Source organism: Erythranthe guttata, chromosome 5 (genome assembly GCF_056151865.1).
Source record: "Erythranthe guttata isolate IM_541 chromosome 5, IM_541, whole genome shotgun sequence".
In the NCBI taxonomy this organism is placed as follows: Eukaryota; Viridiplantae; Streptophyta; class Magnoliopsida; order Lamiales; family Phrymaceae; genus Erythranthe; species Erythranthe guttata.
Window position 1 is genome coordinate 864,929 of NC_142537.1, and position 22,127 is coordinate 887,055.

Below are 22,127 nucleotides of genomic sequence, written 5' to 3' on the forward strand. Positions count from 1 at the left end.
AATGTTGAATTAATGTTTGTCTTGGGAGATGGGGGTGGGGGTGGGGGTTGGGGGGTTTAGCCCCCACACTAAATGTAACGTTTATCTACATTAATGTGATTTGAAGTGGGAATTTTCTGGCAATTAAACATTTGGAACCTGTCAAGTGCCTGTGCCACCTTAATTATTATCCATTTTATGTTCTTCTCAAATTATTACACATTTATTTCCCAACCAAATCTTTGGTTATAAATACCAACATTATTATTATTACACAATAAATAAAAAGTAAATCAAGAACACAAAACTGGTGAAGTATCTGCTATATCATTTGCTCTGTTTTCCAACCATCAATGGCGGCTCGCAGAATCTCATCTCTTCTCTCTGCCTCCCTTCCCTTCCTTTCTCACCGAGGTACATGCTTACGTTAGCCAAAGATTGGATTTTTATTTTTATTTTTATTCTTACATCTTAATCTTTCTTCTTTTTGGTTACAATTGAGATTAATTAATTAAGAGGGCATCTCTGGTTTTGTATCGTGCATGAAATTAGGACCTCAGAAAAGTGTTTGATCTAAAACTTTTCTGATCTTCTTTAATTTATTTATTTATTTTATTTTCTGGAATTTTGTGATCTTGGTGTAGAAAAGTTGATATATATATAATCCTTAAATCCGTACAGTTTTCTCTTTCATCATGACTAATCAATTTAGTTCTTCATGTATACTGAATTACTGATCAGCTGGTTTTTTTTTTTTGGCTATTAGATTCTTAATTTTTTTTTTTTTACAATGAGTGGATTAAACTAAACAATAATTGATTTGTTTTAGGAAAACAATCTTATCTGGGCAGAGGAATATACCACTACAGCAAATCCGCATCTCTCGATAATCCGATAAAGCCACCTGTCACTGTACAGTACGATAAACTTCTAATCAACGGGCAATTTGTCGAAGCTGCATCCGGCAAAACTTTCCCAACATTGGATCCAAGAAGTGGGGAAGTGATCGCTCATGTTTCCGAAGGCGATTTAGAAGATGTTAATCGCGCAGTAGCTTCCGCACGCAAGGCGTTCGATGAAGGGCCGTGGCCTAAAATGACTGCTTACGTAATAATAGATAGCCCTTTTGCTAATCTCATTCTTCGATTATTTTTTTTATTACTATCTAATTAATTTTGTTTAATTAATATATATGTGCAGGAGAGATCCAAGATTATGTTTCGGTTCGCTGATTTGATCGAAAAGCACAACGATGAAATTGCTGCACTCGAGACTTGGGATAATGGGAAGCCGTTTGAACAGTCTGCAAAAATCGAAGTGCCTATGTTAGCTCGATTATTTCGTTACTACGGTGGTAGGTTTTTTTTTAAACATGCATTTTTAAAAATTATTTTTAAATACTTTATTACTTATTGAACAATTTCGATGTATGTAGGTTGGGCAGATAAGATTCATGGCCTAACTATACGAGGGGATGGCCCACATCACGTTCAAACTTTGCACGAGCCAATCGGAGTGGCCGGACAAATTATACCGTGGAATTTTCCTCTCTTGATGTTTGCTTGGAAAGTGGGGCCCGCTTTGGCGTGTGGCAACACCGTTGTTCTTAAAACTGCAGAGCAGACGCCTTTGTCTGCACTCTTTGTATCGAAGCTATTACACGAGGTAATGGTTTTTTAAAAAAAAAAATTTAGTAGTGTCGTTTTTATATATAAGTTTGAATTGCAATAGAATTTATCGATTTTTATTTTTTTATTCTAATGTTGATAAACAAAATTAAATAGGCTGGACTACCTGATGGTGTTCTGAATGTTGTTTCTGGATTCGGGCCGACAGCTGGCGCTGCTCTTTGCAGCCATATGGATGTGGACAAGGTAAAAAATCATGAATTTAATCGTGGAAAACGATTTTATGGGTTTTTTTTTGTTAAATACGGTTAATATTTTTTTTTTATTTTTTTTTTTTGCATTTTCAGCTTGCTTTCACTGGTTCGACGGAAACTGGTAAACTAGTTCTTGAGTTGGCTGCGAAAAGCAATCTAAAGACGGTTACATTAGAACTCGGTGGAAAATCGCCTTTTATTGTTTGCGAGGATGCTGACGTGGACAAAGCTGTTGAGCTGGCACACTTTGCTCTGTTCTTCAACCAGGGGCAATGCTGCTGTGCTGGCTCAAGGACATTTGTGCACGAGAAAGTCTACGATGAGTTCGTTGAGAAAGCAAAGGAACGGGCCTTGAAACGGGCCGTGGGCGACCCGTTTAAGGCGGGCATGGAACAAGGCCCTCAGGTAGTAAAACTTCTTTTTAGCATTCGACATGTGATCATTAATTAGTATAAAGTATAAACCTTAATATTACAAAAAAAATGCCAACATTAGATCGATGGAGAGCAATTTAAGAAGATTTTGAAGTACATTAGATCCGGTGTGGAATCGGGAGCTACCCTTGAAGCTGGTGGTGATCGATTTGGGACGAAGGGTTATTATATTCAACCCACTGTTTTCTCTAATGTCAAGGTACAATCTTCATAAAAGTGTTTTTGTTTTAATAAAAAATTATGTCTTTAAATAAAAATCCTATCTTTAATGATGTTTTTTACGGCATACTCGTTTCTAGGATGATATGCTGATCGCAAAGGATGAAATCTTCGGCCCAGTTCAAACCGTTTTGAAGTTTAAGTACGTTACATAATGTATATATATTTTCTTGATTGTGAAATATTTGAATTATAATGCTTAACTTTGTATTTAAAAAAAATATTATAGGGAACTCGGTGAAGTGATTCGAAGAGCAAACAATAGCCCGTTTGGACTAGCAGCGGGAGTATTCACTCAGAATCTCGACACTGCAAATACATTGACACGGGCTTTGAGGGCCGGGACTGTGTGGATTAACTGCTTTGATACTTTCGATGCTGCGATTCCTTTCGGTGGATATAAAATGAGCGGAATCGGAAGAGAAAAGGGTGAGTACAGCTTGAAGAATTACTTGCAAGTCAAGGCTGTAGTTACTGCTCTCAAAGATCCCGCATGGCTGTGAAATCTCGAAACACTTTTCAATTAATAAATTCTGCTGAAATAGCAACGAATCAGATGACGACGAAGAAAAAAAAGGATCTTTACCCTGTTTCGTTACCAGTGTAATTTTTTCGTCCTTTTGAATAATTATCGATGCTAGAGTTCGGAGACTATCGAAATAAAAGACTTTCTTGACTTGATTATGCACTTCCTTTGTATATATATGTTGTCTAAAATTCAATAGTAAAGAATCAAGAATTCAAAAAATTCGACTAACTGGAATTGCATTCTCGAGGCAGAACTTTGTATCGGGACTTATCTTGGCAATACGAGTAAAACATGTGCTTCCTTCTAGCCCAATCCAATCCTGCAATCTCTTGGCTCGATAACTTTGCGAACTGTTCTCCGTCGACAGGGTCTAAGCTCGAAGGGGTACCCCTTAAACACGAGGTGGCCGTTATTTCCTTCTGGTTTACTACACACCCCTCCATTTCGATTCCTCTCATGGATACGATAAAAGGGGCAAAATTGTAATTAACGGGGTATTTTCCTCCACGAGTTGCCCATTCGGATCCATCCCAGATTGTGGCGTAAACCGACATTGCCTTTGATGGATAAACCGAGGCGATTGCGTTACTGTGAACCACTTCTCTTACAGGTATGTTGTCCACCAAGAACCTGTCAATTTTTTTTTAATTTTATTAATAACAATTAGTAGTTTAAGAATGTAAGAAGATTGAAAGAAAAAAAAAAACAAGAAATGCACGATAAAAGCGATTTTTATTACACAATATGATGATTGTTCCAGAGGATGCTGTAGTTGTGGAAAGCTTGCGTGGGATCGAACCATAGGTAGAATTTCTCTTCTCGACCGGTGCTTACACTTCCGTTTCCGTATATGTTCGTTTGTAGGACCCACTCCTTTCTTTTTTCGTGACCCAAAAGTTCGATATCTATTTCGTCATGGTTGTGAGGGAAAGCATTTGCATTCGATAACTGTCGAAAAAATAAAAAAAAAAGTGGGAAAAAAGATCAGAAATTCACCACAAAATGGCATTTCTTGATTTTCATTACATGTATTGTTTTCTCAAGACATAAAAGAATTACATAGTATGCCACCACAACTCCTGATGTAAAACCGGCCGGCAGTTTTAGAGCAGCGTTGAAGAATCCGTAGTAGTATTTGTTCTTCGACACCAATCCCGATCCTATAATATCAAAAAACACATCAATCAAAAATCGAGAAGATGCTTCTTACAATACCGTTTTCTTTTTTCCCGTGTGACGTTAATATTATTACCTGAGGATTTGTCCAAACTTAGATCAGCATTGGTCCCATTATTCGGCACGTGAATATTAGACCCTCCAAAGAAAACGTCGTAACTTTTATTAACCGATACTTGATTAAAACGATCGGTCAATCGTTCGACATCTGGAGGCGTATAAACCGGGCCGCTCGAGTATACATTGACTATCTTGCAGAAAATGAAGAGACTTGTGAAGAAAAATCTGCAGTGGAAAATTGCCATGTTTTTTGAAGTATAAATGTTATGGAGCTATTTAATTTGCTTATATTTATACCTAACTATGTTGCAATAAGGTTAGTTGAATTCTTGCTTAGTTGTTGCAAGCTGGCTGTAATATTTTCCAAGAAATCCCATTTGATTTATCAAGTGTTAACAAGAATCCTTGGACACTAGTTACAAGTTCATGTGCGTTGATTGAGTTATGACATGTTTGGTGGGCCATGTTGTCCCTATTTCTTGATTAGTCCATGTTAGAAATTCGGACTTGTTCATCGAGTTATACCATATCGTATATCTGTATAGATCCATATATATATATATATATATATATATATATATATATATATATATATATATATATATGATTTTACACACATCCACGCGTGTAATCTAATTTCCTAATAACTTCGTCCTTCGTCATAACGCTTCCTTTGGCTTCAACTTCTCAACTCGAGTCTCCAATTTATACGAACATATGTTGCGATGATCGACCTCCTTTTTGGATGAGCAAGCTCAGCGACTTCCTTCCTCTAACAAACTTCCCAGCCTACATATAATGCTTCTTGAGCCTTCAGCCCAACCAATTCGTCTAGGCTCTTATCTGTATTATTCATTGTGCCTATTTTCAGGAAGCTCGACTCAAGTTTGCTAAATTGGTCCCAATCAGACGAAATAATATATTTGTATTTAGGGTAAATTACAACCACTCCTGAGGTATGGTAAAATTACAAAACCCCCCTCATGTTTGAGTAATTACAACAACCAACCTCAACTATAAATTTTCTTACACTTACACCCTTGCAGTTTCAAATTTAGTGGAATCTTGTTGATTATATGGAATATTGTCACTTTTGTACCCGTTTTATCCCATTCGAACTCCATATTTTGAAGCAAGATGATCATAAAATGTGTCTTTTGGCTTGTATATATACCAGATTGTGGTGCATCAGAAACTGTATTTTTTCACAAAACGACTACAAACTGGAGCACATTCCACGGAATCTAGATAATTATGTTGAATTTAACACCATGAGGGTGGATGTGTAAGAAGATTCTTAATTGAGGAGTAGATGTAATTATCCAAACAAGAGGGATATTTTCATAATTTGACCGTACATCAGGGGTCGCTGTAATTTAGCCTTGTATTTAATACGTGTCAAATTAACCATGGTTGGGTGAAATGGACCGCCGAAAATCTCTTAAATGGCTTTTATTGGCTAATCATTTCAACCTCCATTTGTCTGTTTCCAAACAGCTGTTATTTGGTTTCATGTCTCATGACCCGCTGCCAAAATGGGCCAATTTTGTGCAAGAAACTATTTTTATTTTTATTTTTATTTTATTTTATTTATTTATTTTATTTTTGTTTCTGTTTCTATATATAATTGAGTGCAATAATACAAAACAAACGCGCTTTTAGGCTTTCCCTCTAAAACCCCTCGTGTCATTTTCATGTCTAAAGAAGGCTCTTTTTTGCAATTTTTGAATTTCTTTATAAGGAGTTTTAAATTTCATTTTTCGATTTTAAATTAAAACTTTATGGTTTACGGTAAAAGTAAATAAACGCAAACTTATGAACGGGAAAATGTGGTCTTCCTTTTAATATGATCTGTCACTTTTGAATAAGGTTTTTTTTCTTCCATATATTATCTTTTTTCACCGTAGAATTCAGATACTACATCAATTACATATTTATCAATTATGCCCTTATTAACTCCCCCAGCATTCCATCTGCATTAATTAGTTAACAAGGATATTTTTGTCTAACAATACATATTTTCTTAAAATCATGATATATTTATTGAGTTTCTTAAGATTTGTGCAAATATGAAAAACGACACCTATTCAGAATAAGGTGTAGTGATCTATTGGGCCATTTATTGGGCCTTCAACACAACTAATCAGTAAAATGACAGTATATATTAGGCAAATATGGGCCCACTTCTTTGAGCCCGAGTTAAAGATAATTTGCAGGACCTGGGCCCGTTACTAAGCCCGATGACAAGAATACCGCACTTCGTAGTAAAATATGTTCCTTCTAATTTCAAAATTATTAAAATATATATATATATATATATTAAATAAATACACACGTCGTTGTCACAAAACATACTAAAACCCAATGAATTTAGCAATAATTGGCAATAAAAAAAACCCGATTAAATTAATCATCCACTCGTCTTCATTACCTTATGCATTTGATTATATATTGATTACAAGCTCGTTAATCATTATTTTCTTTGGTTAATTAATAATATATGTAATGAATTGACGTTAATTTAAGCCATATAATAATGTACTAAGAAGAAGAAGAATAAAAAAATAAAAAAATCCATATGCTGCCTTAGATCACACGGTTAGATTGCAGCGTAAAATAAAACGAATAATAATAATAATAAATAATAATAATGCATGTCGGCTGCAGGTCCACGAGTTCACTCCATAATAGTCGCATTACGTGTCAATATCTGATTAGCCAGCACCGGATTTCCAGGAAGCCCACTTTTCAAAATCCCATAAACACCCCCCATAGGCCATATCTAAGGCCATTTACTACCACTAGATTTCAGTCAACCCACCACATGCCAACACGTGTCCCTAGCTACACTACCCAACCGCCAACTATATATACAGCCAACCGCCACAATAAAATTAAAAAGGAAAAAACCAGACACACACTTCCACACACAACAAAGTTTCCAAAGTTCAAAAAAGTCATTACATAGATCTACCTCTTTGTTTTCTTCTGTTTCTTTTTTTCTTGATATTTAATTCCTCGTTCAATGATAAGTAAATCAAACGAGTTCACTCGCCGGATTTTGCATTTACCGGCGATTCGCCCGTGCGAATCGGTTTCTCTCTCTACTCTCCTCACTTCTCTCATCAAATTAGCCCACTCAATATGTTCCTTCAAATCCAAAACCTTCTTCACAAACAAGAAGAACGCAACGGTTTCGATCAAACTGATCGAAACCCTCCTCGTTTTTCTCGAAGAGATCCGAAACACGAATCCAACATTAACATCCGAACCCTCCACTTTCCTCTGCTTGTCGGAGCTTCATTTCGTCTTCCAGAAGGTTCTCTTCCTTCTGGAAGACTGCTCGAGAGCCGACGCCCGTCTCTGGATGCTGATGAAATCCGAGAAGGCGTCGGCTCATTTTCGCGAGCTTATGAGAGCTACCGCGATTGCTTTGGATGTTCTTGATCTTGTTGGTGGTGGTGGTGATGATGAAGTACAAGAATTGGTGGACTTGGTAAAGAAACAAGCACTAAGAGCGAAATTCGATGTGGGAAAGGATGACCGAAGAGCCGTCAGAACGGTTCTTCGGGTCATCGATCAATTTGAATGGGGAATCGCTCCCCAATCAAATGATCTGAAAAGGGTTCTCGGCTACTTGGGAATCGCAACTTGGAACGAGTGCAATGACGAGGTCAAATTATTGGAAGGCGAAACCGAGCGAGAGTACGAGACTTCTCAGAAAAGGGATGTCCAATTTCTCGCTAGTCTAAAGGCTTTCTTGATCTTCTGCAGGTGCACTGTTTTCGTCGACACTAACGACAATATTGTTGTGCAACAACAGTTTGCAGGTAGCGATCAGACGATCGCCACATGTTTGAAAAGCGATGATTTCCGGTGTCCAATTACACTGGAAATCATGGCTGATCCGGTTACAATCTCGACCGGCCACACATACGACCGATCTTCGATATCGAAATGGTTCGGATCGGGAAACCGGACGTGCCCGATAACCGGGGAGAAGCTAGTATGTGTGGATCTGGTTCCGAATCTCGCTCTAAAGCGGCTCATAAAGCAGTTTTATTGTCGCGGAAAAGGAACCGCATTTGCCGCGCACGACTTAACTATTACAAAGTCGTGTGGGGTCGTAATTAGTAGTTTAGCAGCCGAGCAGGCGATGAAGCAGCTGGCGAATTTTCTTGTTTTCATGCTTCTTTCCGGAACGAGCGACGAACGGAACAAAGCCTCATACGAGATCCGTCTGCTCACCAAAACAAGCGTTTTTAATAGATCTTGTTTGGTCGAAGCGGACGCGATCCCACCTCTATTGAGTCAACTGATTTCAGTCAATCCAGCGTCGCAGGAAAACGCAATGGCGGGACTATTGAACCTCTCAAAACACTCCAAGGGCAAAAAGGTCATAGTCGAAAACGGAGGATTGGCCCGAATAGTCGATACACTAAACAACGGCCTCAAAATCGAAGCCCGCCAGCACGCAGCGGGTGCATTGTTCTACCTCGCTTCGGTCGAAGACTATCGGAAAAAAATCGGCCGAATTACCGATACTGTCCCTGGCCTAATGGGGTTACTCAGGGGCAGAACGGTCAGCGGGAAAAAGAACGCGTTGGCGGCGATTTTGGGCCTACTTATGCACCCGGAGAATCATTGGAGGGTACTATCAGCTGGATTAGTCCCATTTTTGGTAAAGAATATTCTTTCGGAATATTCCGTTGAAAGGGAAGATGACCTTGTTACAGATTCGTTAGCGGTTTTGGCTACACTCGCCGAGAAACTCGACGGAGCAATGGCGGTTTTGAGCGCCGGGGTTTTGCCGGTGATTTTGGATATTATTACGAGCGCGTCGAAATCGAGGGCGGCCGGAGAATACTGTGTTTCTCTGTTGCTGTCACTGTGCGTTAACGGCGGCGCTGACGTGGTCCGTCTTCTAGTGAGGAACTCGCCGTTAATGGCGGCGCTGTATTCATTGCTGGCTGACGGGTCGACCCGGTCCAGCAAGAAAGCCGGTTCGCTGATCGGGATTTTGCACGCTTTCAACGAGAAGAGCAGATTTTCGTCTTCTTCGGCTGCTATTGGTCAAGAACAATTCGTTCGTGTGTGGTAATCGAATTTTTTTGGTATTACCACACTTTAATTCTTTTAATTATTTATTTAACAAGCGTATACTAATACTAAATGTGTATAAAAATACGTATATGATTGTTTATTTATTTATTTATTTATTTATTTATTGTGACAGAAAAGCTCGATTTTTATATGAGCTGGTCACCGAGGTGCCTCTGTTTTTTTAGTGACGAGGCAGTGTACAATAATTGTTTGTATTATAGTTATTTTTTATTTAATTAATTTAAAAATCTCGAATTATATAACAAAACGGACACGGGAAAATGGCATGTCTTGAAAATTGAGATGCGAGAATTTTGGGGGAAAAATATAATTATTAAAAGTATAGGGATATTTATGAATATGCTATATCAACATATATAATTTTTTTATTATATATATTTCTATAAAAATATATTCAAGTTAATACTATGGTTAATTATCGGTTTGCAATTAATTATTAAATTATCTAATTAATTAGAGAAACAACAACTACATTTTGAAATTTGCTACCCGAACATGTTTCTAACTTTTCATAAATTGCAAAATGATCCATAAGATCCGACGGATGTCCTCAAGGGCTGGATATGAAATGTGTGCGAAACACGAATACGTTAAAAAGTTGGAGTTCCCGTATACATAAGTATGTAGGGATAATGTTTTTGTCATTTAATCGGACAATTAAAATTTTTATTTACTTATAATCAGAAAAATTCAGAAAAGAATTAAAATTATTATTATAATTCAGAATATACGAGTAATTATATAAACCCCCAAAAACAAAAATATCGAGCCCAAAGTTCGTTTCTCTTCAGCCCTCACAAAAACCCCTTCGACGTGATTACGCCGCAAGCTACCCAGCCGTCGGTTGCGCCGCCCTATAGACGGCGCCGGAGATCAGTTCCGTGTTGTAAGATTCTCTTTCTCAGTAGCATTTATCGTTCGAACTGAAATTGCCCTAATTTTATGTTGTTGTGCATGTGGAGTTGGAAAGTGAAGATTTCTGCATTTCGGATTTTTCTTTCTGATTTTTCTTTTTGGCGATCAGCTTCTTTTGTATTGAATTTGAATTCGTAATAATTCGTACAATATCGAAGGAACGTCTGTAGATTATCAGTTTTGATTATTCTCAACAGAGAAATGCGTAATTCACACAACGGCTAGTTATGTATTTGAAATTTAGGCGGCGATGCTTGTTTGTATAATTCCATTGAATTGATAAATCATTAGTTCGATTTCTCTGGTTTTTAAATTAACTTGACAATTTAACCAGGAATCTTGTTTCCCCTCTTTTTCAATTTGCTATTATGTTTAGTTTGCAGTCAGGAAATCAGTGAATGAAGGTTTTCTTTGAAAATATTTGATAGGAGTTGAGAATGGATTCCTCCCATCGTCGAACCCTTACGGTTTCTCAGAAAAAGCGAGAAGAAGGTGGTGGGGGTTGGTATTTCTCTAGGAAGGAAATCAAAGAAAATTCCCCTTCTAGACAAGATGGTGTTAGTTTGGAGAACGAGACTTTTCTACGCTGGTCTCATTCAAATTACTTAAAAGATTTGGGCAAGCTGCTAACAGTGTAAGTTCCTTTTCTTGAATTTGCATGTTTTTTTAATAGTTTAAAATTTCTTCTGAGAACACTCCTCTTTGGTTACCGATTCTTGAAAATACAAGATCTATTCATGGATTGCGGTGCTTATATTTATTTCGATCCGTAGAATCTAAATATCAGCTCTTGGTTTATTCGTTGGTTTATACTTTGTTTATGCTGTAATGATAAGTATTGAACGATAATAGCTTTCCTTTATGGAGACACTTTCTGATAGAAGTACTATTTGTACGTCTGTGATGATTTCTTTGTACTGTGTTCTGCTATAGTTCTTCTGTCATCCAACAGCTTTTCTATTTTGCCATCAAAATTATAAATTAGTTTCTTTTGCAGTTTATCTAAGTAATATGCTAGATGCTTCATCGGCAGGCCTCAGTTTACGATTGGGACAGCAATTCTATACTTCCAACGCTTCTTTCTTCGCCAGTCCCACAAGAAAAACAATGCTGGGGTGAGTTAACTTTTGTTTCTCTTTACTATCGACTATCTACGTTAGTTGATAGAAATGTTTTGATAAGTTGCTTCTGTTGATAAGGACAAGATTGCATACTTAACAGAATTTGTTGTCCTTTGGCTGTCTGTCTGCAATATAAAAACATGCTCAGTTTGTCATGATGTTTATTAAACTCTCTCCATTCAAACAATTATTTGGTGTTTTGTAACCAAGAAGGGCCATATACTATACTCGTAATAACAAATTCTGAGTGGTTGATTGATTAGTACAGCTGAGATAGACAATGTTAGATTGATAAATATTCTTTTCTTTCCATCCTTTTTAATGACTCATGATTGAAATTCTTGTATTTGACTTGTTTACCTATTTTGATGCAGATCATTGCCATTGCATGTATGTTTCTTGCCGGTAAGGCTGAAGAAATATGTTATCCTGTAACTAAGTTCGTTCTTTCGGCTTATAAACTTCGACATAGAAGTGAAGCTGTGCCACTCAGCAGGGGGCAGAGGGTACTACTGCTTGAGCCCAATTCCTTTTTTTTTCTTATTGATTATTGACCTTCTATTCCTTTTTTATGGATGTCCGTTGGCTATAGCTGAAAAACTTGTAAAGCATTCAAGCCTCTACAAAGTTTGATTTTTCTATATATGAGTGGTGCATCAAAAGAAATGCCTCTCAAGTACTTGTAATCGATTTTATGAGTGGTGCATTAAAATTTATGCCTCTCAAGTACTTGTTATTTGATGGTCTATTCTCTGCCCAGGTATCATCCGAGGAATCTGAATTTATATTATTGCACTGGGAGGAATGTAAAAAACTAGAAAAAATAATTTTTCTAGCAGAAAGGGTTGTTCTTACAACACTTGATTTTGATCTCAATGTACAACATCCATATAAACCCCTTGTTCAGGCAATTAAAAAATATGAGGTTGCTCAAACAGTCTATCAAGGTGCATGGAATTTCGTCAATGATCAGTAAGTAATAGTATACTGTAATCATTGTTTTAGTTTAAGTTCTTATTCATAGCCATTCTACCTTTTCTTGCTTTCTGACCCAAGAAGCCTCTGCAGGTTTCAAACATCTCTATGCTTGCAATTTAAGCCCCACCAAATTGCCGTAAGTGCTATCTTATTTGCCGCCGCCAATATTTCCGGAGAGGAAGTTCCGTCTGAGTTGAAAAAGGTCTGGTGGAAGGAATTTCATGTCACCCGACAGCAATCAGCGGGTTGGTGCCTTGCCTTCCTTGGAGGAAAAAAAATGTTTCGAAAAAAAAAAAACGGTGAAAAATGTTTTGCATGTTACATAATATGATATTTAACGATCATTTTGTTCTTTTAACTGAACGGATTTTGCATTGCAGAGATTACCAAGCAAATGTTAGAGTTATACAAACAAGAAAGAGCGCCCAAATCCAAGGCTAGTGAGAGTGGACCACCTTTGGTAGAGCTTGCTAATGAAGAACAAACACGAGATACAATACAAGTGAAGGATGGTGAAATTCCCTCCAGTAAGGACGGTACAGTTGCGCAGTTGACTCGAGATGCTGCTTGCAAGAAGCTTGACGTGGAGAGGCTAAGAGCGGCCTTCAGACGGACAAAAGCTCTTAGAGGGGGCAGACCTCATAAAGTGGACCCCACGGATGAGATCGAGAGATTACTAGAGGATATTGAATTGCCTGGTCAGAGCGAAATGATTGAACACGAAACAAAGCAAAAGTCGTACTCGTGTGAAGATGACTTGGAAGAAGGAGAAGTGGGACCATCTGCTATGGAATGTTTTTCACCCACATCAAGCACAGACAAGAGTAAGCCAGGTGGTTCGTTGGATGTGCCAGGGGAAGGAAATCAACGGTCCGATTCATAGGAAGACATGGCTATTTCAAATCGGTTTTTGACCTATTGTTGGAAATCAAGAAGATTCCGGGTACGATGATTTTCTGTTCATATACAAAGATTAGATATATTGATCAATTCATGTATATAACTTTCAATATTACCAAATTCATACATACACTATAGATTTCAATATTAGTCTCAGTTGAAATGGAGGATGTAGATTTCTAGTGTCCCACCAATTATTTTTCCCTCTTTTTATTTTACTACTATCGCACGAAACGGGGCTCCTACCCGAACCCGTTAATCTGCTATTGTCCAAGTCATATCGTTCTCAAAGATCCAGTGGCAAACCTCAATCTTCCCGGGTCCTGAACCCAATGCAATAAATGCTCCATGACCCGGGCTCCAAGATGAGGTGTCCAAATGACAAATGGCAACACCGTTATTAATTTTGGCCCTGGATTTCGGATCCAGAATAACCGCTTCGTAGACCCGGACTTTTGGAACCGAGTGGCAATAGTAGAGCATGTAAGGGAATAGGCTCTGATGACACGAGACTGACTTGGTGACTTTTCCACCGTTGACCCCTTTGACTTTCCCTATTGTGATATTACCATTTGACCCTCGGGTATTCTCTGTTGTGTGGACCACCACGTTCCGCCCTAGGACGGAAGTCAAAAAGTCGATCATGTCCTCGATCGATGCCACGCACCTCTTCGTCTCGTGGGGGCTTGGTTTTCTCTCGCACTCGTTTAGTGTATTTGTTAGTATATTAGCCATGCTGGAATCTTGGGCAGCATGGAAAATCTTTTCCATTTCACGGATTTTGGAGGTCGAAAAGGGTAATTTGGAAATAATTGCCCGGGGTAGAAACGACCTTTTGGGCAATTTGTCGCGAATGTCTGGCATAGGCATGACAATACCACTCTTCAACATTGACTCCCTAAAGAACTTCCCCGGCTCCACCACCCATTTATTTACTTTTTTACCCCTGGCTGCCAATGAAGCCTTTACGGCGGGGGAGCTCTCGTTGGTGTAGCTGGCAAACGTGACGCCTTTTTTGGCGTATTGTTTGAAAGTGGTGCCTTGACCATAAACCTTAAAGTCAACGGCTTGGCCCATTGCATGTTCGCCGTAACCGGTAAATTTCGAGCTGCCGTCATTGAAGGACTGGCCGTAATTCTCGAAACCCAACTCGGCGGCGTTGGATTTCTTGCCGTAGGATTGGAAATTGTCTTGTCCGGTATTGGAATCATTTCTGTAACTCTTGAAACTCACGACCGCACCGTTTTCCTCTGGTCCGTAATTCCTGAAAGTATTTTCGGGGACATTCGTATCGTCACCGTACGAGGTGAAAGTGTGGTGGCCCCCGTTTGCCGTTTCTCCGTAATTCTCGAAACTCGAGGCCATAACATTAGAACCCTTGCCGTAGTTGGTGAAGCCATTGGCGGCGCCGTTGCCGTTTTTGCCATAGCTGGTGAATTTCTGGTCGCCGTGGTTTGCGTTGCCAGCGTACTCGGCGAATGTTTGTTTCCGACCGTTGCTGTTGTCGGAGTAGGCGGCGAAGTTGAGGTTTGGGACGTTTGATTCGTCGTTGTAGCTAGTGAACTGCCCGTCGCCGCCGGCGGCAGTAGTGCCATAGCCTTTGAAGCTCTCGTCCGGCACGTTTGTGTCGGTGGCGTAGGCGGCAAACTTGTCGGTGTGGGCGGTGGAGTCGCGGCTGTAGCGGCGGAAGTTGTTGGTGACGACGTTGCCTCCGTCGGAGTAGTTCTTGAAAGAGTCAGCTCCGCCGAGCCTGCCGGTGCCGTAGTTGGTGAAATTCTGGCCGTCGAGGAGGTACGAGGTGAAGTTGACGTTGTCGTTGTGTTTTTCGAGGCTTGGAGATAAATCGGGGAAGCAGAGGAGATTGGCTTTGGTGCAGAAATCGGAGAGATTGGCGGAGAGGGAGCTGCGATCGGTGGCGGCTAGTTTGTAAAAGGCCGCGGATTGGGCGGCGGTTAGCGGCGAAGCTTTGTCAAACAAGAACGACGGTTTGGGGAAGTTGTTGGAGATTTGTTTGTTCCAGTAACGGATCAGATAGGCCTTCGGAGTGAACGGGTTTTCTCCGGCGACGCCCAACGCCACCTGCATGCATTCACGTAGACCAAAAACACACACACACACACGCATTAGTATATACAGAAAACACAAGAAGAGATTAATACAAGACAAGAAAATAGGAACAAAATTAAAGACTTATTATTGATAAAGGGCTAACGTTAAAAGATGGAGCATAGTGCAAGGTGGCGAAGAGGAGGAGGAGGAGCATTGTTTTTAGAGAGAGAAAGAGAGGAGTGAGAAAGTTGGTGGATTGGTTCTTTGGTAAGAGTTGGGTGTTTGTGTTTATATAAAGGGTAGATATTAGGGTTAAGTTGTGTGATCTTTTGAAAATTAGGGTAAGTTGTTGTTGGAAAGATGGCGGATTTTCTATCCAATTTTAGGTATCACACTTTATGTTATGGAGTATTAGTAATTTCTGATCTTGTCACACTTTTGTTGTTACACTTGATTTTGTGCTTCAATTCGGAAACGATTAGTTTTAGTGGTGGGCTATTTTGAATACCAATATTTTCTCACTTTACTAACTACAGTTAAACCTCTATAAATTAATACTGTTGGGACCATCAAAATTTCATTAATTTAGCGAAATATTAACTTATCAATAAATTAATAATTATTAATTTATACATTAATTAATAAATTATTAATTTATGAAATTACTTTTATTATTATTTTCAATAAATACATTTTTTTATTTTTTTACGTGTATATTATTCAGTGTACCATTAGTTCAATGCATTATAGAGCCCGTTTCACGAACGGAAGCTCTTAAAGCCGCAATGATATAGAACAATTTTTTTTTTATGTTGAGTTATGACAAAACTATACCGAAAGTTCTAATCATGTTAAGAAAAGTGAGGGACGAGATTGATGGTAATTTGAACTTCAACAAGAAACAAACAACAATTAATTATACTGTATTAAGCTTTCATAGATCTATAAAATATGTACTATACCATCTAATTTAAGAATTATTTTTATTCATTATTAATTTATATATTATATGGGGCTTCTTAAATTTTTCGAATGTGTATTATCTTATAAATTTAGCGAATTATTAATTTAGCACGTTGTCCCCGAGTCGGGACCGGGAAAATTTATTATTTAAGCGAGATTATTAATTTATCGGGTATTAATTTATCGAGGTTCTACTGTATTAGTTAAAGATCACATTTTTTTCCTACTTTTTCTTAGATGAAGACCACAAATTACAACAATACCCTCCCCTAATATAACTTATACAAAATTAGGATAATTACTAGGAAATATGTATGTTGAGCATGGAATCTTGATTAATTGTTTACGTGTTACCTTCATTTGGTCGATTTTTGTTTGAGATTTTGCAGGTATTGTTCGACCTGAATTTGTCGAATTTTGATCACGAAGTAGATAGAAATTTGTCTAATTGGCCAACAAATCCCACTTATATGTACAAGTACAACCAGTGGCGAATCCAGCATTTTTGCCAAGGGTGTTCGGAATTAAATATAGTAAAAAAGGTAAAAGTTTACGGGGGTTCGGGGGCAGCGCCCCCGAATTTTTTTTTTTAATACTATACACATTAAATAATAAAAATATGTAATATTTTCAAATTTAAAGGGATTATTTTACAAATTTTGGGCTAATTTAGGAAATATATAGACATAAAATTGGTGAAAATATTTAAGGAGTGGTAAGCATATTAAAGTTGCAAGTGACAAAATGTGTATTTCATTAGCAGATTTTGACTTTTTAAAATATAAAAGAATACCCACATAGTTGTAAATTTACAAAATAATTGTAATATATATATATAAATAGAGGGGCTTTTCAAAGTCTCGAACTCTGCACCTCTTTGAATTTGTAGGTAGAACTTTACCAGTTCAGCTACTAACACCTATTCAGCAAATTTTACATTTACAGTTACATAATATATAAATATATAGGGAATATTATTTTTTCAAAATCAAGGGTGTGCAGTTGCACACCCTAGGACTACACTAGATACGCCACTGAGTACAACCCCCTATACGAGAGGTACAACCAGCTTATTGTCAACTGCATTTCACTAATTGCCACTAATGTCATAATTTCTATGATTTTGTGTCTAATGCAAAACAGGTATTCATTCATTCACTATATATAATGAAGTAATATTAAAATTCATCAGTTTCTTTGTCTGTTTCTGTGTGTGTGTGTGTGTGGAATATAATTCAGACAGTTAATTTTGTGGCTTAAAAACTATATAAAAGGTTGTTTTTATATATTCTCGTAAACAAATAAATAGTGACCGTAGAAGTTATTCTTTGCCCATCACTTTTGCTATCCTTTAAATTTTTCATCCACATCTCCCCATTCTTTTTATCTTTTCATTTTGTCTCTATTTAAATTAAAAGTATAATTTATTATTATTATTTATTTATTTATTTATTGTAAGTAATTAAAAGAAGAAGTTTATCTGGGTAATAAGTAATTAAGTTCGGGAATTCAAAATCCTAACACGATAAAAACTCCTATTAAACAAAAAAAAAAAAAAAAAAAACAGATATTCTCTTCGCATATCCCTCCGTATTTTATTTTCTCTCTCTAAATCTCCATATTTTCTCTCTCAAGAACAACCACCATTGGTTTTCTTATCTAAAGGTACGTAGTACTAACAACTACTGTACCAAAATCGAATTTGTATTTATTTAAACTTTTTCGTCACATGGTGACGTTTATATAATTATATTACAATTTCCTGTTAATTTTTTTTTTTAAATTTTGCAATTAATTTTCTCAGTAGTGTTGGTATTTAATTTGAGCCAGGAGTTATGGCTGGAAAATTGATGAAGTGCATGTGCATGAAGATATGCTGCATCGGCGAACACGTGGTAATTTCTTTTATCTTTGTTAACTTAATTATTCCCCTTTTTTTTTTTTTTTTTTTTTTTTTTTTTTTTTCAAATTCATTTTTGTAAATGTAGGGTTCTGAAAAGTGAAAACTGAAAAAGAAAAAGGGGCTTACTTTAATTTGTTGAAGCAGTGTAGCCCATTTCAACTGGGCCTTTGTTTTTGGTCCAAATTGTTTAGCTTTCGGCTAAATTTATTCATCAATTATTGGAAATTAAATTGTTTGGGATTTTTTCAGACACAGGAAATGAAAAAGGACACGTACGAGGAAGCCATTGAAGGCCTGGAGAAGCTTCTTAGGTATTTAATTTCATTTTTTTATATTAATTTGTACAATGAAATTAAAATTTTCGGGATTGCAGTGAGAAAGACGAGCTGAAGTCGATCGCCGCCGCAAAGGTGAGGCGGTTGACGGCGGAGTTGGCCGGGCCAGCTGAAATTGGGGCCGTTGAGCCTGACCCGGTTAAGAGGATCCAAACCGGGTTCGACCACTTCAAGAAAGAGAAATACGAGTAAGTACTTTTCTTAATTATGGAATTTACATATAAAAAACAAGCATTAGGGTTTGTACCTTGTGCAGTGAAGTTGGTACCTTAACATTTCTATTTTTTTGTATTAAATTTAATTTATTGTCTACTAAGGACATTTTTTGTTATTTTATTTAAAAAATAAAAAATAAATAGAATTCTAATATTTGAACTGTTAGGAAGCAAATTGCTTTGTATTGGAAGCTTGCTCAAGGCCAAACACCCAAGGTATTTTAATTGAGAATATATTTTTTCTTATAATCGACGGTTATTAATTAAATATTTACGTGCAGTTCTTGGTTTTCGCGTGTTCGGATTCACGAGTATGCCCGTCGCACGTGCTGAATTTCCAACCCGGGGAGGCCTTTGTGGTCCGAAATGTAGCCAACATGGTTCCATCATTTGATCAGGTATATCATTTAATTTAATCCTTTTATTTTATTTTATTAGTATATATTTTTTAAGTTTATAAATTCAAATTCATTATATATGAGCAATTTATTTTTGTGTATTTGCAGAATAAATATTCCGGAGTCGGAGCTGCCATTGAATTTGCATTACTAGAGCTTAAGGTAGCAGCAGCCCCTTTGCTATATAAGTCAAATTAAATTACGATATGTCATATTAATATTTTTGAAAAAATTGACGCGTTATCTCACCCTTTTCGTTTTTGTTTATGAATTTGCGATTACGAAAAAAAAAGGTGGAAAATATATTGGTTATCGGACATAGCTGTTGTGCTGGCATTAGAAACCTAATGTCAGTTCCCGATGATGGCGCCACTCGAAGGTTCGTATAATTCTGTGCAGTTGAGTTATTTTAGAAAATATTCTGAATAACAAAATTAATCTGGCATAAACTAATTGCATTATGGTTCGATTATATGCAGTTTACGCTAATTACGGTGTAATTTATTTATTTATTTTATTAAATCGAAACATTCACAAATCGACTGATCCCCAAATTATAAGCAGTGATTTCATCGAAGGTTGGGTGAGCATTTGCAAGGCTGCTAAAGCAACGGTACAAAAGCAATCGAGCCATTTATCTTTCGATGATCAATGCACCCATCTCGAGAAGGTAAAAACTAATTTAATTTAAATTTCTTTTTTTATGCCTGAAAATTAATTGGCATTTTGTTCGAACATTTGTTGTCCGAAATAGGAAGCTGTAAATATATCACTGGCAAACTTGTTAAGCTATCCGTTTGTGAACGAAGCTGTTGTGAAGAAGAAAACGCTTTTATTGAAAGGAGCGCATTACGATTTTGTCAAGGGTTCGTTCGAGCTTTGGGATTTGAACTCTAAGACATCCTCTTTTCTTTGGAAGTGAGTTTTGAGGTACTACGTTTTTTTCCCGTGCGTATATTGTAAGACTATGGTTACGAAGCTAATTACTTTTAAATATACCATGGTTACGAAGCTTACTTTTACGCGACTTTATCGAATTTTCGCTAATACGGGATTTCGCTATTAACTCTCGAACAATTTAACCATAGAAAATGCAACACCCGAAAACCACTTCACATATGACAACAAAATACTTGAAAACAACTACTTAAAAGAAGAAATTCGACATTTATTCGCCAAAAAACACTCCACGAGACAAACACTTGCGGTTTCAGTTTTAGCAGTTTTTAAGGAATCGGATATACGACGACCTTCCCGGAAGCTCGATTAGTCTCGAGATACGAGAAAGCTTCCTTAACCTTATCGAAAGGAAACTGTCCCTTAGGATCGATCAATGGCTTCACTTTTCCACTCTCCAAATACGGATTCAACTTCTTTAAATACTCTCCGCTTGAAGTCAGCACAAAATGGAAAGCGGGCCGGTCAACGGGCGGGCCCGGGATAATGGATACTACACTACCACTTTCCTTCACCGCCTTCACTGCCCTATCATTTTGCCCTATTCATAGTCAAACCAAAAAAAACAAAAATCTCGGGTTAATAGTTAGGGTTTTATTGCATTCGACACCCCTGTATTTTCTCTAGTTGTCAAAAAAACACCCCATGTTATTTTCTTTAGCAAACAACCCCTAAAAACTCACCGTTTAGTGGTTTTTGTGCTAAAAAAATGCATTACTTACCAACAGCATCATAAACTACATCAAATTTCTCAGGCAGGTCTTCAAAGTTTTCCTTAGTGTAGTCGATAGCTAAATCGGCGCCCAACTTTTCAAGAAGTTCCAATTTCGCCGTGCTTGAAGTTGCAGCAACTTTCGAAGCACCAAACACGTGCTTCGCAAGCTGCATCCATCACCAAACACGGTAATAAATACGAGTACATGTTAATAATTGTTTGTTTGTACTAGGATGTTTGCAACTAGTTTCCACCTGAATAACGAAGGATCCAACGCCACCGGCACCACCAAGAACAAGAATGGATTTCCCATCGGAAAAACGAGCCCTTTCGAGACCTTCGTAGGCCGTCTCAATCGCCATGGGAATCGACGCGGCTTGTCCGAAATCGAGATTCTTCGGCTTTAACGCCAATAGTTTCGCGTCTGCAACCGTGTACTCTGCTAATGTACCGATTTGTTTCGGCCCATCAAATGCTTTCTCAATTATATCTCCGTACACTTCATCTCCTACTTTCAGCTGCTTCACTTCACCCCCTACTTTAACCACCACCCCTGCCACGTCATACCCCGGAAATATCTGGAAAATCCCCAAAACAGGAAACATCATTAATTCAGGGATCCAAATTAATTAAACTAATTACATGAAAATGTGAAGATTAATTAATTAATTGATTGATTAATTAATTACAGGAAGAGGCGAATCGATGGACTTGAAAAACCCTAGCCTCCTCTTGTAATCGATAGGGTTAAGAGCGGCGGCGAAGACCTTAATCAGGACCTGATCGTCCGCCGGCTCCGGCAATGGAACGTCGGATTCCAGTTTCAACACCTCAACGCCGCCGTACTCGCTGTAACGCCACGCCTTCATTTTTTCTTTTTTCTTTTTTCTTTTTTTTTTTTTTTTTTTTTTTTTCAGTACAAGGAATTGTTGATGCACTGACGTAAAAGATGATTCTTTCACATTTCGAGCGATTTATAGAATGGTGGATTGACTCCGCAAATTAGCGCCATTCACAAAAGCTTCTTTTAATGACGTTACATCACCTGATTTAAATAATTGGGGTTACTGTTGAATTACCCATAATTAAAGGGGTAGAGTGTATTTAATCGTTAAATATTTTGTGTGTTGATGATTGTTAGGATAAGTTAAATTATTTCCACTTTTGATTGCACATTCAATGCATCTAGACATTACTTATTTTTCATTAATAGTACTATACTTTAGTTGTTCAAAAGATAAAAAGGAAAATTAGGGTAAATTATGAAAAAACCCC

At 37.5% G+C, this 22,127-nt stretch overlaps 7 protein-coding genes across 12 annotated transcripts; 4 read left to right on the forward strand and 3 right to left on the reverse strand.

Annotated features, from left to right (window-relative positions):
• Nucleotides 1–97: 97 nt before the first annotated feature.
• Nucleotides 98–3,202, forward strand: LOC105974754 (benzaldehyde dehydrogenase, mitochondrial). The gene is made up of 9 exons (XM_012999899.2): nt 98–393; nt 809–1,086; nt 1,180–1,333; nt 1,415–1,644; nt 1,764–1,853; nt 1,955–2,266; nt 2,357–2,494; nt 2,595–2,656; nt 2,744–3,202. Exons 1-9 carry the CDS (start codon nt 333–335, stop codon nt 3,015–3,017), a joined length of 1,599 nt encoding a protein of 532 aa, XP_012855353.2. The 5' UTR covers nt 98–332; the 3' UTR covers nt 3,018–3,202.
• XTH33 (xyloglucan:xyloglucosyl transferase 33) lies at nt 2,989–4,574 on the reverse strand. Its single transcript, XM_012999900.2, has 4 exons — nt 4,296–4,574; nt 4,103–4,203; nt 3,783–3,991; nt 2,989–3,673 (listed from the first exon to the last, which is right to left on the reverse strand). The coding sequence occupies exons 1-4, from the start codon at nt 4,522–4,524 to the stop codon at nt 3,268–3,270; spliced, it is 945 nt and encodes a 314-aa protein (XP_012855354.2). The 5' UTR covers nt 4,525–4,574; the 3' UTR covers nt 2,989–3,267.
• Nucleotides 4,575–7,186: 2,612 nt separating this feature from the next.
• On the forward strand, nt 7,187–9,606 carry LOC105974838 (U-box domain-containing protein 19). The gene has a single exon (XM_012999999.2). It carries the CDS (start codon nt 7,305–7,307, stop codon nt 9,378–9,380), a length of 2,076 nt encoding a protein of 691 aa, XP_012855453.2. The 5' UTR covers nt 7,187–7,304; the 3' UTR covers nt 9,381–9,606.
• Nucleotides 9,607–10,155: 549 nt separating this feature from the next.
• LOC105974706 (putative cyclin-T1-1) lies at nt 10,156–13,300 on the forward strand. 3 transcript variants are annotated; one of them, XM_088818402.1, is made up of 7 exons: nt 10,156–10,289; nt 10,747–10,952; nt 11,352–11,433; nt 11,814–11,945; nt 12,200–12,411; nt 12,508–12,662; nt 12,798–13,300. In XM_088818402.1, exons 2-7 carry the CDS (start codon nt 10,756–10,758, stop codon nt 13,298–13,300), a joined length of 1,281 nt encoding a protein of 426 aa, XP_088674528.1. In that variant the 5' UTR covers nt 10,156–10,289; nt 10,747–10,755. The 3 variants fall into 3 exon arrangements, with proteins under 3 accessions (XP_088674528.1, XP_088674527.1, XP_088674529.1); XM_088818401.1 differs by having other exon boundaries at nt 10,157–10,289; nt 12,508–12,716; XM_088818403.1 differs by lacking the exon at nt 10,156–10,289 and having other exon boundaries at nt 10,815–10,952; nt 11,316–11,433; nt 12,508–12,716.
• Nucleotides 13,301–13,397: 97 nt separating this feature from the next.
• On the reverse strand, nt 13,398–15,687 carry LOC105974704 (polygalacturonase 1 beta-like protein 2). The gene is made up of 2 exons (XM_012999840.2): nt 15,530–15,687; nt 13,398–15,396 (listed from the first exon to the last, which is right to left on the reverse strand). Exons 1-2 carry the CDS (start codon nt 15,578–15,580, stop codon nt 13,573–13,575), a joined length of 1,875 nt encoding a protein of 624 aa, XP_012855294.2. The 5' UTR covers nt 15,581–15,687; the 3' UTR covers nt 13,398–13,572.
• A 2,102-nt stretch (nt 15,688–17,789) lies between these two features.
• Nucleotides 17,790–20,196, forward strand: LOC105974737 (carbonic anhydrase 2). 3 transcript variants are annotated; one of them, XM_012999881.2, is made up of 10 exons: nt 17,790–17,994; nt 18,160–18,224; nt 18,482–18,543; nt 18,606–18,755; nt 18,950–18,998; nt 19,064–19,180; nt 19,289–19,342; nt 19,474–19,559; nt 19,745–19,850; nt 19,935–20,196. In XM_012999881.2, the coding sequence occupies exons 2-10, from the start codon at nt 18,165–18,167 to the stop codon at nt 20,100–20,102; spliced, it is 852 nt and encodes a 283-aa protein (XP_012855335.2). In that variant the 5' UTR covers nt 17,790–17,994; nt 18,160–18,164; the 3' UTR covers nt 20,103–20,196. The 3 variants fall into 3 exon arrangements, with proteins under 3 accessions (XP_012855335.2, XP_012855336.2, XP_012855337.2); XM_012999882.2 differs by having other exon boundaries at nt 17,859–17,994; nt 18,134–18,224; XM_012999883.2 differs by having other exon boundaries at nt 17,863–17,994; nt 18,137–18,224.
• A 38-nt stretch (nt 20,197–20,234) lies between these two features.
• LOC105974736 (2-methylene-furan-3-one reductase) lies at nt 20,235–21,907 on the reverse strand. Of its 2 annotated transcripts, none has more exons than XM_012999878.2 (4): nt 21,542–21,907; nt 21,107–21,430; nt 20,860–21,019; nt 20,235–20,678 (listed from the first exon to the last, which is right to left on the reverse strand). In XM_012999878.2, exons 1-4 carry the CDS (start codon nt 21,719–21,721, stop codon nt 20,407–20,409), a joined length of 936 nt encoding a protein of 311 aa, XP_012855332.2. In that variant the 5' UTR covers nt 21,722–21,907; the 3' UTR covers nt 20,235–20,406. The 2 variants fall into 2 exon arrangements, with proteins under 2 accessions (XP_012855332.2, XP_012855333.2); XM_012999879.2 differs by having other exon boundaries at nt 21,620–21,848.
• Between the last annotated feature and the right edge of the window lie 220 nt (nt 21,908–22,127).

What these genes read in the sequence shown, in the direction of transcription:
- LOC105974754 (XM_012999899.2), top strand. Translation starts at nt 333, where the DNA reads ATGGCGGCTCGCAGAATCTCATCTCTTCTCTCTGCCTCCCTTCCCTTC. An exon ending in ATTATTTCGTTACTACGGTG is followed by an intron (nt 1,334 to 1,414) that starts GTAGGTTTTTTT and finishes CGATGTATGTAG; the next exon opens with GTTGGGCAGATAAGATTCAT. An exon ending in GCATGGAACAAGGCCCTCAG is followed by an intron (nt 2,267 to 2,356) that starts GTAGTAAAACTT and finishes TGCCAACATTAG; the next exon opens with ATCGATGGAGAGCAATTTAA.
- XTH33 (XM_012999900.2), bottom strand. Translation starts at nt 4,524, where the DNA reads ATGGCAATTTTCCACTGCAGATTTTTCTTCACAAGTCTCTTCATTTTC. An exon ending in AAGTTTGGACAAATCCTCAG is followed by an intron (nt 4,204 to 4,295) that starts GTAATAATATTA and finishes TTGATATTATAG; the next exon opens with GATCGGGATTGGTGTCGAAG. An exon ending in TGGAACAATCATCATATTGT is followed by an intron (nt 3,674 to 3,782) that starts GTAATAAAAATC and finishes AAAAATTGACAG; the next exon opens with GTTCTTGGTGGACAACATAC.
- LOC105974838 (XM_012999999.2), top strand. Translation starts at nt 7,305, where the DNA reads ATGATAAGTAAATCAAACGAGTTCACTCGCCGGATTTTGCATTTACCG.
- LOC105974706 (XM_088818401.1), top strand. Translation starts at nt 10,756, where the DNA reads ATGGATTCCTCCCATCGTCGAACCCTTACGGTTTCTCAGAAAAAGCGA. An exon ending in TGGAATTTCGTCAATGATCA is followed by an intron (nt 12,412 to 12,507) that starts GTAAGTAATAGT and finishes AAGCCTCTGCAG; the next exon opens with GTTTCAAACATCTCTATGCT. An exon ending in GTTTCGAAAAAAAAAAAACG is followed by an intron (nt 12,717 to 12,797) that starts GTGAAAAATGTT and finishes TTTGCATTGCAG; the next exon opens with AGATTACCAAGCAAATGTTA.
- LOC105974704 (XM_012999840.2), bottom strand. Translation starts at nt 15,580, where the DNA reads ATGCTCCTCCTCCTCCTCTTCGCCACCTTGCACTATGCTCCATCTTTT. An exon ending in ACTATGCTCCATCTTTTAAC is followed by an intron (nt 15,397 to 15,529) that starts GTTAGCCCTTTA and finishes GAATGCATGCAG; the next exon opens with GTGGCGTTGGGCGTCGCCGG.
- LOC105974737 (XM_012999881.2), top strand. Translation starts at nt 18,165, where the DNA reads ATGGCTGGAAAATTGATGAAGTGCATGTGCATGAAGATATGCTGCATC. An exon ending in CTCAAGGCCAAACACCCAAG is followed by an intron (nt 18,999 to 19,063) that starts GTATTTTAATTG and finishes ATTTACGTGCAG; the next exon opens with TTCTTGGTTTTCGCGTGTTC. An exon ending in TGGTTCCATCATTTGATCAG is followed by an intron (nt 19,181 to 19,288) that starts GTATATCATTTA and finishes GTGTATTTGCAG; the next exon opens with AATAAATATTCCGGAGTCGG.
- LOC105974736 (XM_012999878.2), bottom strand. Translation starts at nt 21,721, where the DNA reads ATGAAGGCGTGGCGTTACAGCGAGTACGGCGGCGTTGAGGTGTTGAAA. An exon ending in CCATCGATTCGCCTCTTCCT is followed by an intron (nt 21,431 to 21,541) that starts GTAATTAATTAA and finishes GGGATTTTCCAG; the next exon opens with ATATTTCCGGGGTATGACGT. An exon ending in TTGGATCCTTCGTTATTCAG is followed by an intron (nt 21,020 to 21,106) that starts GTGGAAACTAGT and finishes TGATGGATGCAG; the next exon opens with CTTGCGAAGCACGTGTTTGG.